Raw genomic sequence first — 18,672 nt, 5'->3', positions numbered from 1 at the left:
TGACAATATGTATGCATTTATTTATTTATTCATAAACGGCCCATGCACCTAAAATATATTATACAAAATAAAACACAGCATAATGTTACTAAAACAGTACAGTTAGGTAAAATATAATATTAATTCCCTTATATTCAACATACGGTAAAAATTTATATATTTTTTACAACACTTTTTAAATGTTGTGAATTTCTGTTTTGTTGTCCATTCTGTAAAGCTAAAGACTGTGGGCCGGACTTGCCTTTTCCTGGCTAAAACAAGATAACGTTAGATAGACATTTCAGTCGGTTACATGTACTCACTTTTATACAACAACATACTGACACAGGGTTGATAAACTACATAAAAATACCAACTAACATTTTTAACTTACGTAAAATGTATAACATTACTCTGTTATAATTATATCAATACAGTATTTTTGTGCAAAGACACCACCACAAACAACAGTTTCAATATTGTGTATCTATATTTAAAATTTTTGGATATACCTATAACAATAAAAAAATAACTAATGAAATATTATGTGTTTGATATTCTTTATACCAAGAAATATTAGTTAATAAAAACATAATGTGTAGGTATACGTTAGTTTGATTTTTTTCCTTATCAGTGACGTTCGATATTATTACTCGTTGATAAACGATATTAAAATTCAAGCCACTTCCCAATTCAACTGACTGCTTCTTACAACTTTCTGTTAATAATTTAAAGCATCTGATACATATTTGAATTATTGAGAATTTTGAGTGAGGATTCGGATTAATATTTAGACGAGAAAGTTGGACCTGCTATACAAGTTATTAGCTAACATGCTCTACAACATTCTACATTCGTCTTGATTTGTTGATATTTGTATTCAATTTGTATATTTTTAAATTGCAGAACTTTTTTTATATCTCTCTCAAGTTCAAATTATATGCAGTGATATATTTTTAAGAAGTTAATTTATATTAGATAGTTTTATCTAATATTGGATTACGGAAACAGAAATTAAGAGACTCCTATTGTACTCGTATCATTATTTGTCATCTTCGTATGTTTCTTTATTTTGATATTAAATACATTGAATATGTTGAATAAATAGATAAAATCAAAAATATATTATTGATGTGTATTATTGATGGGTTTATATAATCTCGTTTTGGAGAACAAAAAAAAATTAAATGCCGATTTTGTCTGTACATAAAAAATTAAACATTGTCATCATTATCATCAGCGGCGATGGATCCACTACTAGACAAAGACCTCCTCTCTCTTCACAATTATCGATACTTACTTAGTTCTTCGCTGTTACGTACACTCACCGAACTTTATGAGCTTGTCCTGGTTTTAGAGCGTTTCTATGCGGACTTTTAGTGCCCTTTGGGTACCACTGTATGATGGCATTTGTCTACTCAATTGCCATTACATCTAATTAGAGACCTCTATCACATTGCGTACTTTTGTTTGCTTATTTATCCATTTGTTTCCTTTGTCATCTTTCCGCGTTATGCCCAATATGAACCTTCCCATACCATCTTGCGAAATTACATGTAGCTACATGTAATTCGCTTACATACGTGAGCGTTGGTAACACACGTCGATAACACTTTACCCTTAAGACACAATGAGAGGTCGAAACGTTGTAATAAATAAAAACATTTATAATATTAATTTTTCTATCATCGACTAGTGATTATTATACTTAATAGTATTTTTATTCCAGCTCGTACCATTGTGTTTTGTTATAGGAATCCGTTAAAAAATAGAAGAAGAAAAAACAAGTAATTTGGCTGTCAGCATTCATTGTTTCCGCAACATATGGGCTCCCGGCTGCATTTTAGGGATAATGATTATAAAACAACTTTTTTTCAATTCAAGGAAAGATCTCGTTAAATTCTCTACAGGTGTTTTATGCATTATATTCAACCAATTGTGTTAAATTTAGGGTAGCCAGTTTAATAATGATTAGAGAAATGTTATTGATAAATTCTTCATAGCGGATAATATTATAAAATGCAAAGTCATATTATTTACAAGATAAAAAGTAGTTTGTATTGAATTTCCAAATAACATAATATAATATGACCGCTAAACAGATACATACATTATCACGTATTTTTTTCAATGTTTTGATTTATATTGTATACTAAAGTTGGTAATATTTATATGTTATTATTGAGAGTGCCGTATATTAGAAATTCTTATAACATCTTAATAATTATTATGGTTCTTCATTGTATATGATATAATACGTTACATAGGATAATTTAATTTTAAGGACGATCCACAAAAACAGTTTAAGCGCATTTAAAACATTGTCCTTAAATTGTTATCGTATTTAACATATTCAATATTTTTTTTATATAAAAATTTGGGGGGGAAACAACGCAAATTAAATAAAAATGTGACAACTGCGTAGCCGTATTGTGTTATTTCGATACAAATGTAACGAGTAAAAATAATATCCTCATATACTTTGTGTGATGATTATTATTATATTACTATAACGTGTTAATTATTATTATAGAGTTACATCACATTTCTCGTAAATTGTGGTAACGACTAAAAATGAAAGATACAATAATAATTACATATAGATTTACACATTATATAAAATAATTTAATATCTTATTCCCTATTGATTAAAATTTTCAATTTTAGTGTTAATATTAAACCATTTCATACCTTTCGTCTTTCGTCATATATATAAAATCAAAACTTGGTAAGTCAATAATTTAGGTAAGTATTTAAAGTTAAAAACGCATTATGACGTGTGTATATTATAAAAATATGTATGCTAGTCATCCGATATATAGAACATGTACATAAAGCACAAATAAATTAGCCTGATTTTAGAGGGCATGTCAAACTCTCAAATTGTAATTACTCCATATTATTATTTCGAGACTTACCAACTTTTGGCAGTAACTCCACAAAATTATCTAGTAATTGAAATTTCATTGTTTTGGTGTGAATATGGTACCTATATTGCAAATTCACGTGAATTTCTTTACATTATTAATATCCTGATAATACCACATTTTTGCAGCATGTCTACTAGACGCAATGCCAAGATATAAAATTGCGCGGCACACTGATGTTCCCTCAAACAACCCACAAAAAACATATTATGTAACATTAACACCGTAAACAGTTTTTTTGGCGTTTGCTAAAAATTTGTCGAAGTTTAATACCTAATTTCTCTTTGAAAACACACCCCTTATTGTAGGTACTCATGATAATACCACATACAATAATTATTAATGTGCGGTTGTCTGTTTTTTAATATATATTTTGTTAGCGTATTTACTTTAATATTAAGATTTTCTTTGTAACGTTATGTCATATTGTATAAGTCAATGTGTAGCTCAAAATAACAGTGCTTGATTATGTCTTGTCTGTAATACTCGTTTTTAATACTTGGTTACTCTGCGATACATACAAAGTTTTTCATTGTCAGAGTTGTATAAATGTGCCTTTTTTGTTTTATAGTCATTTTTAGTAGAGAATTCATGATGAAAATAAACGATATCGACGCGTTCGCCTACCGTTGCGACGCGGGCGACAATGTCGTCCGTCCATAATAGTCGGAGATAATCAGTGTTTGTACGTAGTGCAGACACTTCGCAGCGTATACTAGAAGGATCGACAAAAGTGTTTTTACTGCTATAAAACAAATTACAGTCATACCGGAGCGTCCGATGTTTTATTACCTCTACCAATGAGACTGATTGTCAACCTGGCAAAAACCGAGTAAGCGGAACATTTTCGCGGCACGTCTACTGGACGCAAAGCCAAGATATAAAATTGCGCGGCATCAGTGATGTTCCCCCAAACAACCCACAAGTCATCTGTAGCACACGATTAAATTGAACTGAAATAAATACGTGTATTAATTAAGGCGCTAAGAACCAAAAAAAAATAAAAACTGACATTTTTATAGAAAAAGGTTCTACATACCTACGCCAATAACGTCAACTATGGTCTAAGTGCCTCAAGCAAGTCAAAAAAAATACTGCAAAATATTTAAATCTGGTGACGTTGTAAGTCCATAGGCGTGTTTTATTTATAATGGTGTAATTACCACTGCAGTGGTAAACGGCATTCAATATAAAATGGCTAACGACGGTGTGTTGACGCACGCGAGTTCCTAATTCCTTAACTTATGGAAGCTGCCGAGATTGTTTCACACTTTGAAAACATATTTTTCAAAAGGTCTGCTTCATGCAATTTTACTGCAATGACTCAGTATTTTGTAACCACAGGCAATACTACTTTTTGGTACTTAGAGCCTTAATTAATACACGTATTCAAATGATTAAAAGCTAAAGAAATCCGTAATTCCCTGTTTCTGTACAATGAAAATCTTCTATGATAATTATGATAGTTATTAATTTCTACATCATTCATCTATTTAATAACTCATCTTAACTCACCTTCTTCTTTTAAACGTACCATTTTGATTGCTTAATCTGCAAACTAGCTAACTGCAGTTTTGATCAACAATTAGATTTTGATGGCATTTTGTTATAAAGCATGTTTTCAATGCTCACACAAAATTCTAAACTCATAAACCTATAAATAATTGCGTTATCGTTCTTCACACAAAACAGCCAACTACAGTTGCCAAATGTCCAATATGGTAGATAGAACAACTTTTTTTATATATAAAAGGGAAATTAAAATAGTGTATTAATTCATAAGGCAGCTTATTTGTAAAAAAAAATCCAAATATATTTTGAATTGTTAAATTCCGCTCGGTTTTTTTCTCCTTCCTGAACAATTTGCCCAAACAAACCAACATGTTTCCAACATGTTGTATCCTCAACCCTGATTCAACATACATGTATGTCTTGTCTCTGCTCTCTCTTACACTAATATGTATATTTCAATAATATCATCGATGTATCTATATATTATATTTTTTATATAAATGTTAACTTCTCCAATTATAATTACAATATAAGCTTTGTTATACTGTAATTTATCCATGTATACTTTACTGGTTACAATAATGTTTCGATTTAATCTATATTTATACACATTTATAACCAATGTAAATATTTATATTCTTTAATTAATAAAATAAAAATACTATACATTGAAAAATCTTAAAAATAACGAACATAAATGTCGACACCACGTGAATGAGATACCTACTCTGAACAATTAATATACTTTGTAAAAAAATGTTAATATAATGTCATTTTTATATACTGAATAAATTATTGTAGCTCTAATTAGTGATGGTATGTTTGATTGCTATCAGCCATTTCTCGTAGAGATTCATATTTACTATAAGTGAAAATTTGATATTATCATAAATTTTAACCTTTAATGTCTCCCTATAAATCGATAAAAGAATCTGCAATGGGAGATATTTTTTCATAAAAATAACCATGATAATATCATTATTTCAGGAGTTTGAATTAACCAAATATAAGAACTCTTACTAATTTAAGTTTTTACGCCTATACATTCTTATGTATAAATTACCAAATTTTCACATATTATAAATAGACTGAATACCGCGTAATAATATTTTTTTAACTACCGGCTCGGCGTGGCTTAAAATTTATATCAACCAGTTCAAGAAATCCAGTCGATATGTCCCTTAAGGCGGACAGAAATGTATGCAGGGACATTTTATAGGAGCTGTTACAATAAATTTCGGATGTAACATTAATGGCGTCATAAATTGGCGTCAAATGAACGCATTAGATTTGTTCATTATACTGTAAAAGATATTAAATTGTGGAATGTAATCAGCGCGCAAACGCAACGCAAGCTTTTCTCTCATTTAATGGGTGACCTGACCATGCGAAAGCCATAATCTTTATGCTTTATAATATGAAAATCTAAGTAGAGCTGTTGCGGTATATTTTATGGTTATGCCAATAACACCAAACCCAAAAGCTCGTTTATTGAACTTCAAGCGGACTTTATGAAAATTGACTTGTGATAAAATTGATATTCAGTGCAGTTTTAAATTTGACGATCCAGATACCTGCTAATGGCAAATTAAATTTTGTTATTAATACCTTATAATAAATTATAATACACTTGATTTTACGTCAAAATATTGTTATGCACATTCTCCCAGATTTATGTTTTACGATTGCTTTACATGTAACAAAATATTTTTTTTTACGCGGTAAGCGTATTTCAATAAAAGGTATAAAAAACCAAAACTCGTAGTTTCATCAATTAGCTTATTCGCCATTTTTTAAACCGATGATAATTTCACTTTTATACTTAAATATTTATATAGCATGCTAATTATATCGAATGGCCACCTGATCGTTACGCACTATGTGCGTCTTTAGCGTCCAACGATTTAACACAATCACTGCTGACCTTTTAATTACCACATTTAAATAACACGTTAATTATATCTAGTGGCCAACTGCTCCGAATGCCCCAGTTGCGGTGTTAGCACTAAATGAGTTAAGATGTAATATTTTAAAATGCAATTCGTTATACATTGTAACACAACACCCTGTTTTAATATTGTAATTATCTCGTTATAAGAATATACGATGGTTTAGAACTGGTATAATTAGGGTATTTTTAACATAGTATAAAACCTGATAAAACGTTACAAAAACTTAAGTGTGTCAATTAATATTCAATAATTAAATCCGCTCAGAGACGCTAGGTTCAAGTCGAAGGGCAAACACGATCATCCACTTCTAAATAAAAAGTAAAACACTTTCATAATTGGTACGTTTATAGAGAACCGGTCCTTCAGAACTTCATTAAAATGAATTTTTCGTTTATAACACGCTATGGAATCTAGAACATTTCTTCGAATAATTAATAGCCATCTTCGTGAGCAGTTTTATTTTAATTATTGCATGAACTATTTTATTATGTATCTCTAAGCAAAAGAGCTTTTAAAAAGCTACTTGATAGTTAAAATAACATTAAATATGTTAACATTGTGTAATTCAATAAATAATATAGAATACTTGTATTCGTTATTGAACATACACAATCTGAAATGAGAAATATTTATTTATACTTATATTATAGTCAATATTAACGGAATTTGAAATATTAGATCGGACGCATACTTAAGATATTTTAACGTGCTTACAAAGTATTGCACCAATTCGTCAATTGGTAAAAAGTATTGCCTGGAACCAATTGATACGGGTGTAAGTCCCGCTCTGTACAAATATATATTATAAATGATATGTATGTTTTTGAGGGTTCCAAAATATATATTATCTTTATTTGATTATTTTTTAGACACCCTTTCAAACTTATACCATAGTGTTTATTATTCCACAATATTTTAGTACCATAATATAACGAACGATAAAAACCTTTTGAACCTAGTTGTACTAGGAACATCCCAGGTGAAATATTCTAAGCCACCGTTTGATGTATGCAGTATTGTTAGCTTTATTTATATTGGAAGATACTTTGACCGAGAAGAATATAGTACATTGGTTATATTATACTAACTTAATAAATAATGTTCAAATTGACTTACTTTGATGTGTGTCATTCTGTGGTAGTATAGATTAGAGCTGGCTGTAAACCGTTTCCCGCAGTGTTGACATTGGTGAGGTTTCTCTCCTGAATGAATCCGCCGATGTGTGTTGAGACTACTTGAAGTACTGAATCCTTTACTGCATACCATGCATACGTGCGGTTTTTCTCCTGTGAAAATTCAAGAAAAACTATGAGGAATATAATATATAATGCTAGTTGTTGTTAATTATATTTAATAATATGACTAACAAATTGCAAAACTGAGGCCTCTAAAATCGTTAGACCTATGGCAACCGACACTCCTCCAATCCCTCCCCTGTTCTGATATTATCTTATTATAAATTTATGGGTATATAGATTAATTACTTAAAATTTGCCTCCATACCAACCTACCCCGCACCACACTCGGTCCTAATCGAGCGTATTACGATGATATGAAGTATCAACAGTTTTTTTACGCCTGGAAAAGTCGCAACAGCAGATTCCCAAAACTGAAGTCACCACGCACTCAATTGAGCTTTGACTGAGTTTACTGATACTTAATTTAATAAAAAGGACCCATGGAAGAGATGATCACGGAGAATTAACAAAATTAAAGTATTATAGTTGGGTTTTGTGACGACAAGGTCGGACAGCTGGTTTGACCGACTTGAACATCTCTTCCCTTTTGGAGTACATTCTCGGATATATTAACTAGCATAATATGATGTAATCAGAAGCTTTATTTATGTAATGAAGCACCACTAGACATATAAGAATCCAAAGTTTGTACTGGTTCGGCTAAGTACACAATGCCGGAAAACTACTAGCATGTGGGCTATGTATGCAGTTTTTGATGGTAAAAGAAGACTTTATCGGCCAAAGTATTTGGCAAAACTAGGATGAAGATAGTAACTATATTGAAAAAAATTGCCAAAAATTGCAGAGCAAAAATCAGAAGAACTCAAAGAGAGGTACACAAAAATATATGGCTTGTTATTCATTTTATTCAGCTGATTAGGCTAACTCACACTTATTAAAGGCAACCTTAAGGTTATACAAGCACAAAAAATACGTAAATTGTAGCACCAGATATATTGCATCAGATTATACGTACCCATAAACTACTACTTTACCTAAATAATAACATAATATACATCACATCAACTTTGCCTCAGGATACATCCAATTAAGACCGAGATAAGTTTTTTTCTTCCCATTCACGTACTATATTCGTATCAATGGTCAATTATCCTTTCTATTGGTTATTTAACAATAATTTGTTTATTTACAATACTCTGCTAATTAACATATCATGTTTTATCTTCAGAACCATCGGATCTATTATTTTGAAGTAGCATCGTTACATAATGAGGAGCTAATCATTGGAAATTTCAACTTACAATAATAATTGTAACTCTATTCGCTACTGGATTTTATTTTATCACCTTGTTCAATAAATGTTATTTTTACAGCCTGGTTTACTTTTATTACATACGTGTTACAAATCTACTAACTTTATAACATATTCTTAACACAACAATCGTAAATTTTGTTGACATCTAACATTTCAATACAGAGTGATTATAAAGAAGCTATATAATAATAATTATGTGATGCAACTGAGCAGTTTCCACATAATAATATATTATTTTTATAGATAAAACGATTTTATTTTGATTAAGCCTTAACTAATAAGCAAATAACAATATAAACTAGATTCATTTGAAATTTATTGCTATAGGCGGGTGTTGAGAGTATTCTGGATGCTTAAATAAACAAACGAACACATCGTCAACAAGCTTGACATATAAGATAAATTTTAAGATAGATAGATTCTTTCCCACACAACCCGCAAAAAGAATGACAATCAGGGAGCCAAGCTTGATGTTTGGTGTACTTAAGCCCTGAAAAGATGAAGAATAGACAATGCCAAAACAATACTTTTAGGATTTTTCAGTGACATAGGTTTTACGTGCCGCTGAATAAGGATATGGTTGTTATGGTCAAACGTAGATAATGCTAATGACAGATAGCCAAAGCATAAGAATATAGTATCATTATGTCTGTTACAAAAACTGGTTACAAGTAAATTGTACGTAAAGCATTTCACCGTGGCTCAGTTTGCCGTGAGCTCTATTAACGGTAAGAGATGACCGTATACTATACAGTCTCCAATTTTATTTGATTCAATATGAACATTAATTCAATTTGCATAGCTGATTTTGGCAAAATTTAAGAATGAAAACCTAACCTAACCTAACAATTAATGCAGTATATCGACTATTTTCAAAATTTGTTTGCTGCTGGCTTCCTGTAAAGTGTAATTGTGCACACTTTTACATTCATAATTATTTGTTTTCGTTGGATTAAGAATAATATTACACATATTGTTGGTCCATATTTTTAAATTAATTTAGCCATGCCTAAACCAAACTATACTAGATTAAAATTTTATTCTATTTACAAAATATGTATAGTTATGTATGATTTAATTGCATAATATTAGATATTTTATAGATAGACGAGTATTTTTTGACTATTATCTATTATGACTTGATTTTTGCAGGGTTTCATTGAATTTAAAAAGCTAACCAACACTATCTACACATTGCAGTCTTATTTCAATGAAAACAAATACTTTTGACTGACAAACTTTAATGTGCACTATTTATTGCGGACTTTAAAAGCTTACCTCCACCCTTCGTCACTGGTTTATATATAACTAACAATTTGTTGTAAACCAGGCATGTAAACAGTCTTGAAGTTCAAGAATCCCACAATACCAATTGTAATAATCCTATTTACTATACGCACCTGTGTGTGTTCTCATATGTCTTTTGAGTAGTGATGGTCTATCGAAGGCTTTCCCGCATACTTCACATGGTAAAAGTGCTCGTTCTCCTCGTAGTGGTCTTGCTTTAGGTGATCTCTGGACGTTCATGGCTGCCTCGAGAATATCCCCTGACGAACTGGCCGCAGACGATGATGCTAAGGAGTCGCCAGATACTGATTTATGCTCATCTTCTGTCCCGCTTGGTGGTGATATTGGAAGTAATACTCTCGATAACAGTGACATTGAGAGATCGAGGGGTGAATCTGTTGAATCGAAAACAGGAATATTGAGAAAAAATCAAAATAACAAAATACAAAAATATAATTTTAAAAAATATAGTATGAAACGCATAATTTACAACTATTACAGCAATCATCCTGGGATATGTACTCTGCCTTGAATAAAAAATTGTTTAAAATCTAATGGATTTAAGTTTTGTACTAGTGCCTGAAGAAGAAACCCGGGTCGCAAAAACAACTCAAATTGAATAGTACAAAACTTAAATTCATTAGAATTTAAATTCAAATTCCATCGCGTACCTTCAGTCGTTAGTATTAATATTATTAAAAAAATATATTAGCATGTGCAAAAATTTGGAGTAGGTACTCTTGCTGCTATCTAGTTATTAATAACATTGCTTTAATTTAAATAACTAAGATGGTGACCAATTATTGACAGTATTTAAAGCATCTCAGCTAGCATATTATTACTATTCAAAAAAAGACGGCCGTCTCTGGATTTCAGGTGTCAGAAGTAGATTTTTACGAGAATTTAAAAAAATATTTTTTTGAAACTATATCATAGTATATTAACTTAAATTTTTTTATTCAACTAATAATTCACAAGATTTGAAAATATAACATTCTTTTTTTAACATACATACAACGTAATTACGTACGGTACGTAATTTGAAAACACATTAGATTGCTAATATTAAGGGGGGACATGCTCGTCGAAGGTCAAAATTGAGTTTTTATTGTATTTTCAAACCATGATCCTGGACACTCCTTAAACGTTGTAGATAATCTATTTATATAATTTTGAAGCCTTATTATCCTTTATAGTTATTTTAAACATTTGATGACTGCATGAAGTATTTTTGTTACATAAAATAGTATTCTTTTAAACCTCTCGCTCTAATGTTTTAGAATATAGTCATATTTCGGTACAAAACTGTGCAGTGGTGTTAAGATTTTTTACATTTATTAATTTTTAAACGCATTTATAAAACCATTAGTATAATTTATTACGAGATAATTTTTGTAAAATATTCACGATAAAAAATTATTTTGATAATCTCTGTGATCCCAAATTTGACAAGAATTAGGCATTTTATTATTCAAAAAATCGGCAAGATTAACACATTTGAAGATGATTCTAAAGATATTTATTATAAGCTATGTCTTTGACCATTCAAGTGTGATAAAAATCTTATGAATAATGATTGCTTTATAAGAATTATTGACCTAAGAATAAGGTAGTGTTTTTTTGAAATACGCCATTTCTTTTGTCATTCCCTAGTGGTTAAGCTACAACATACGGCCGTAGCCATAAAATTACAAACTATAATTAAAGTAAGGAGTAAAATTATGTTAACGCGCGTGTTTGAACATGTACCTAACCGAATTTTTTTTTATTTTTTTTTAAACGGTACATGTTCAAACACGCGCGTCAATATCATTTTACTCCCTACTTCAATTATAGTTTGTCAATTTATGGCTACGGCCGTATGTTGTAGCTTAACCACTAGGGAATGACAAAAGAAATGGCGTATTTCAAAAAAACACTACCTTATTCTTAGGTCAATAATTATTATAAAGCAATCATTATTCATAAGATGTTTATCACACTTGAATGGTCAAAGACATAACTTATAATAAATATCTTCAGAATCATCTTGAAATGTGTTAATCTTGCCGATTTTTTGAATAATAAAATGCCTAATTCTTGTCAAATTTGGGATCACAGAGATTATCAATATAATTTTTTATCGTGAATATTTTACAAAAATTATCTCGTAATAAATTATGCTAATGGTTTTATAAATGCGTTTAAAAATTAATAAATGTAAAAAATCTTAACACCACTGCACAGTTATGTACCGAAATATGACTATATTCTAAAACATTAGAGCGAGAGGTTTAAAAGAATACTATTTTATGTAACAAAAATACTTCATGCAGTCATCAAATGTTTAAAATAACTATAAAGGATAATAAGGCTTCAAAATTATATAAATAGATCATCTACAACGTTTAAGGAGTGTCCAGGATCATGGTTTGAATATACAATAAAAACTCAATTTTGACCTTCGACGAGCATGTCCCCCCTTAAGACAATTTTATAAAAGCTTTAGTTGTATTTATTTATTTATTTAATTCAATTCAACTAAATTCGACGATTTACATTATAACAAATATTACCCTCACAAGAATGAAGAAGAGAATATAGAAAATAATAATAATAATTTTAAAAAAAATCAAAACATACTTAGTACAATTTTATACCTACTACCCGTTAATTTCGTCGTAATTAGGTGTGACGCAGGTAGTTTATTTGCTAAAACATTTTGACCGGAATCCGACGGATGTGGATTCAAGTCCCGCCCGTCGTCGTATATTTTTCATGTACTTAAGTGTATTCAAATTATGGATGTAAATTATTAACAATATTTATAGTTAGACATTTTTTTATTGATAAAGGCATATTTTAATAATTAAATTATAATCAAGTATTATGAAGAAAACTTTCTTCTATCTTGATGATAATATCTATTATTATTATATTATTATTAATATACGATTTTATTATAATAGTTATTAACTCATAATTTTATTTATCAATGTATCTAGTCGTCTTGATCTCTTTAGGCATTTTGTCAAGTAAAAAAAATCGTATTGCCACCTAAATCGTTTGACAAGTCATCTTTACGAGTGATAAATGCATAGTTGAAATATGTAAATTCTCAGTAAAAATATCACCATGGTAAGATGATTTGTTGATCCCCTTCCGATGTCTCTTTTATTGAGACATTTGCGCAAATGGACAATTGTAAAATCTCACGTAGCGAAATATAAATAGTGTTGACATTAAAACAGCAGGAGACATTTAGATTATACGTGCTCGTAAGACTTTTAGATTTAAAAATCGATTTTACTTCACACATTGTCCACTTCAATACAGACCAAGTAATTTTCCAGGTGGACCATATTAGATTGGTCTGATTGCTTGGTTTTATTGTGAATTACAAAACTTCACTGTTGCCTCTTTCAGAACTTTACGTTTTCTTCACGGGACATTTGAGTTTTCTTAAAAGTCTTTTTGCTTTGTACTGCTTTAAGATCAAAACCAATCAATGATGAACTTGATAAAAGAGGTCCAACAGCGGCTGATGAATTATTCCCGGAAATAAAGTACGACAGAGTTTTGTTGAAAAACTTTGCGTTTCAACATTCGGATGTTATTTCGAAAATTCTAAGACCATTAAAGTTTTATTCAATATAACTAACTGATATTAATTTTCTAAGAAAACAACGATTTACCCACGTTAATGAAGTAAAACTATTTTGATATTATCACATAAGAATGCATTAACTCTCAAAATTGTATTTGATTGAAAAATATTTAAAATTTATTAACTGTAAAATAAATGACATGTAACAAACTTGAATCGATATTATACTAGACAAACAGCAACATTAAATAACTATATATATTATGTATACCTTGGACGTTTAATTTAAATTTATTCATAATATGTGTATTTAATAATTCATTTATCCTATTCTCAAAACATTAATTCAAAAAATAATTATTGCAAGTAGAGATATTGATTTCATTGCATTACTTGAATTTTGATACCATACTTGATAATAGTGTGTTATTTGGCTCTCTCACGTGTGGTAATCTCAACACTCGGTCCAATAAATATTGGATCTTTGTATTTTGGTTGTTCGTACAAACTTTCATTTCGATGCAAACCGTAAGTCTTCGATCGATTATCTTTTAAAATGTAAACAGGCGGACGTCAAATTATCGCTGACCGTATTAAGAAACTGTTAAGTTTCAAGCTCACATTACATAAGAAGGAAACACTCAAAAGAATTTTGTATAGATGTGGCCGAGATAAATGAGTCATAAAAATAGTCTTAGTTCATCAAATAATGTGTGTTGCAAATGAAATTGCAAATCTGTTTATTATTTTGTTAAAAAAATGCAGTTCTTGCGTGTTACGTGACATTAATTATATAAAATGCAAATAATTAGCATTGTCCAATTATTGCTCAGCGTTTTAATGAGTTAGCAGTAATGACCACCGATCATAGATAATTGCCGATGATTTAACGAAGACGTGTCCTTTATATCATGACGTGTAGTAGGTATAGTGTATTATACATACATTTACTTTAGTCTTCGGTGTTATAAAATTTAGAATAAAGCCTTATTTTCTTTCTTTACCAATTTGAATTTATTATTTTGTCAACACCCGTAATACACACAATTTTTGATAAATGTGTACTATGTAGGTACTATAAATTATTACTCCGTAATTTTTTTCATTTAGCGTGCGATTTACTCGGAAGAAGATAATATCCAAAAAATACGGATGATATCATACCATGATTAATTATATACATAATCAATTGTTTTTATAGAATCGGTATATAGTTCGTCATAATCATTCACTAGTATTATATTCTAATCAAATCATTTCTACTCTTTCATCTAAGTCAATTTCGCGATTGTAGTAAATTTTATAAAATATGATAATAAATATTATTATTATATTATTGATTACAATAAACAAACCATAATATTTGAAATGGTATAAACTATAAACGTAGCTCATCAATTTTAATTCATTTAATAAATTTGAGTACATGTCCTATATTATTACATAATTCAGGAAATATAATTTATTTTGTGCAGGTAAAGAGATTTTTGACCATTTTTTCAACCTATTAGGTCCATAAAAATAAACATTAAAAACGAACATGTGATTTTTTAGCTGACGCGGGATTCAAACCCGTTACCACACTTCTTTTGAAGCGGACATTCTCCACTGGATACAGTGCGAGTAATTAATTATTATGGGGAGAATTATCATTTCAAAACAATAAATAAATGAAAGAATACGTATTTGACTTAAAATCTGTTATTCTATTGAGCCCATGTACTTTTAAATATGTTTTACAATAACATAATATCAACTCTTTTTTTATATTTAGTAGGCATCTATCACTTCTTGCGAAGTAAAGTATAGTTTGTCAAGTTAAGTGTTTTTTTGTGTAATACTTGTTGGTAACTTTTGTATGTTGTGATCGGATATGTGATTTAAAAGAATCTATGGATCCCATTAAGCAACTATTAACGTATTAATGGCCTGAAAACACGTGCTTTTGATATGCAATGATAGACGCATTCAGATCCTCACAATTACCGAGATTCTAGAGATATTAAAACAAATAATATTTTATTTATTTTTAAGACGTTATTAATATTGATTTAATTTTTATAATAGCGTTCTTAATATTCTTGCAAATACAAAAATGTTATTATATTGTATAGCATTAAACAAACTGTTAATTATTTGGCATGCTTCAAACTATTTTCTTTCACTTTCAAACTATGCAGCACATTCGCTTATATAATCATTGCAAAATATTGAAATCAACCTTATCACATTATTGATATACGCAGTAATCAATCATAATAATTTAATGATTTTATTTTATAGTTGAAATAAGTTTAATTATTACACCTAATTAAATTCTACAAATCAGTTTTTAAATTGATGACCTTTCAATAAACTATAAAAATAAATTATTTACTATTTATTTCATATAGAAATAAATTACAACGTATTTCATCTCACGAGTTATTGTAAGTAGTAAGTACAACATTTTAAAATAATATCATAATTTTTGCATACCTAACGTAATTTATGAAAATGGAACTTTCCTAAGTAAAACTTAGTTATTGCAAGTTTATCATATAACATGCTTACCTATGCATTAATTATCTAGTAAGACGTATTTTTAAATTGTAGCATCATTATATTGTAGGCACTAAACTGTAAATAATAACTACAGTGGAGCTTTTATAAAATTCTCAGTAGGTACTGTTGAGTAGCTAATTTTAACGATTAACAATCAGCTTAATAATATATTATGTGTCTTAATTTAGTAGAATAAATCTTTTTTTTTTCGACCATGTCCGATCCTAATAGGATCATATGGGCCTCTACAGAGTAGAGGTTTGTATTAACAGATATTAGGTCCATACCTTGACTCACACACAAATTGAAAAACAATATGTGTACTTGCCAGACCCAGGATTTGAACCTAAGACCCACGGCGTGATAGTCCAACGCTTAAGCCGCGCGGCCACCGTGGGTGGGTGGAATAAATCTTTAGTTACATTTAATAAAATAATTGAGGAACTGTGTAAAATAGGGGCATTACCGCTAAAATACAATTGTTTGAGAATCATGCTTCTAAACACTTTAAATAAGATAAACAACGCGTATTAGTTAACCTACATATTAATCAATCATTAGACCTAGTATTGCAACTTTTCATCGTCATAAATATGGCAGACGGTATATTATAATGCTAAGTTTTCTAGTCCTAGAAAAATCGTCCAAATACAAAATATTTTAAAGTATTTAGAAAAACAGTGAAAAAAATATCTTATTAAAAAACTTTGTATTTGGATTGGTTCAGGGCGTTTTGGTTATTTTTAGCAGCATGAATTACATTTGTTTAATAACATTTTTTTACTTTTTAAATTACGTCATTCAATTAGGTACATTGAAAAAAAAGTAAATTCATTTATTAAAATAATATAATGAAAATTTTAAAACCAAACACTAGATTTTACACGACATGCTAGATCTGGGAAGAAAAAGTCGACGTTGCCATTTTATTGCTATGTCGCCTGGTCAACAATAATTATTCTTGTTGACATGACAAAGGGGAAAACTTATAAATGAGAATTATTGTAAAAACTGTCATAGCAGAATATCCTAATTTGACGCTTTTCTATCAAATTTCTAAATAATAACTTCTTACCTTCTAATATTGAATCCATTGTTTGTCTATACAAAGTGTTCCTCATTCTGACAAAGAATAATTCTTCAGGCCTTTCAGGTAGATAATATACAACCAGTTCTGTATGTGGTGCGATAGGTTTTACAGCTTCATAAATTGGTTCTCCTTTAACTTTCGTACAAACTAGGTTCACTTGAGGTCCGTATTGATCTGATACCCGGAGGAATCTGACCCAATTGCAATGGCGCACCTGGACACCTCCATTTGTTGATATTTCATCGTATAATCCAAATCTGTGTCGAACCTGAAAATAAAAAGAAAGTCAACATTATTACACGTCCATTTAAGTAATTGTCACGTACGTACAAACTAAACACATTTACATTAATATACTATTTATTTTATTCAACGAATAATTCACAAAATTTAATAATCAACATTCTTTATTGAATTCACATTTATATTTTTTAAAGATTTTTTTTAATAATATGTAGGTAGGTATGTTTCTAAAATATTTGCAAGTTATGTTTATTTACATAAAATATTATGTTAATTAAATTGTAAAAATAATAGCTCAAACAGAGAACTTTAATACTATTAAATTATAACATATTCGAATTGTGAAATTTTATCATGAAATAATTGCTCGATTCGGTTCAATATCGGTTGACCATATTATAAGCTACGAGTATATAATGTACCTAATTAATGATATATCGACTCAGAACTTATACATATTTATATGTAGAACAAAATAAATAAAAACATAAATATGTCATATTTAACCCATAACTTAGAGTATGTGATAACTAATTAATTAATAATAAAAGAATTCATGGACAAGTGACGACTTTTTGGACAAAGATAAGGAAATTAAAAAAATGTTAAAATTATATTTATGCCAATGGTGCAGTTACTTTTAATTAAATCAACTGTATTGCTGATTATTTTTTATCATGTAGTGTAATGTGTTTGTTAACTAGCAGATAACTATGTTTTTTGCTTGATCAAAGATTCATCAACTACACATGTATAAGATATTTTAAGTATGAAGTTGGTAGCCAATTATTGATAAAATACTTATATACAAACAATTTAACTTGAGATGCGGCGATTTGAAGAACTAACATCTCACAATAAACCGCTAATACTCACATCGCGATATAAGTGCAGCCAAGTTATAGTTGTCGGTATCTAGCATAGTTATTATAAATTGTTTTTCAAGAGAACATTTGGATTGGTATCTTAACGGAATAGTGAAAGATATGAGTTTAATTCCCATTCGGTTCTAGAAAATTAATTATAATTTCTGATTTT

General features: G+C 29.4%; 1 protein-coding gene across 1 annotated transcript in view; it reads right to left on the bottom strand.

Moving 5' to 3' along the window:
- Positions 1–18,672, bottom strand: part of LOC147078420 (uncharacterized) — a 255,360-nt gene that overhangs the window by 132,269 nt on the left and 104,419 nt on the right. Inside the window, exons 2-4 of the mRNA XM_085957041.1 lie at positions 17,377–17,659; positions 10,285–10,566; positions 7,487–7,656 (exon numbers count right to left, since the gene is read on the bottom strand). Coding sequence (XP_085813167.1) covers positions 7,487–7,656; positions 10,285–10,566; positions 17,377–17,659 — 735 coding nt within the window. The remainder of the gene's footprint in view (positions 1–7,486; positions 7,657–10,284; positions 10,567–17,376; positions 17,660–18,672) is intronic.

This window comes from Rhyacophila brunnea, unplaced genomic scaffold (genome assembly GCF_057557595.1).
Source record: "Rhyacophila brunnea isolate RB1 unplaced genomic scaffold, BYU_Rbru_1.0 scaffold_11, whole genome shotgun sequence".
NCBI classification, from domain to species: domain Eukaryota; kingdom Metazoa; phylum Arthropoda; class Insecta; order Trichoptera; family Rhyacophilidae; genus Rhyacophila; species Rhyacophila brunnea.
This window is presented reverse-complemented; position numbering and strand designations above follow the sequence as displayed.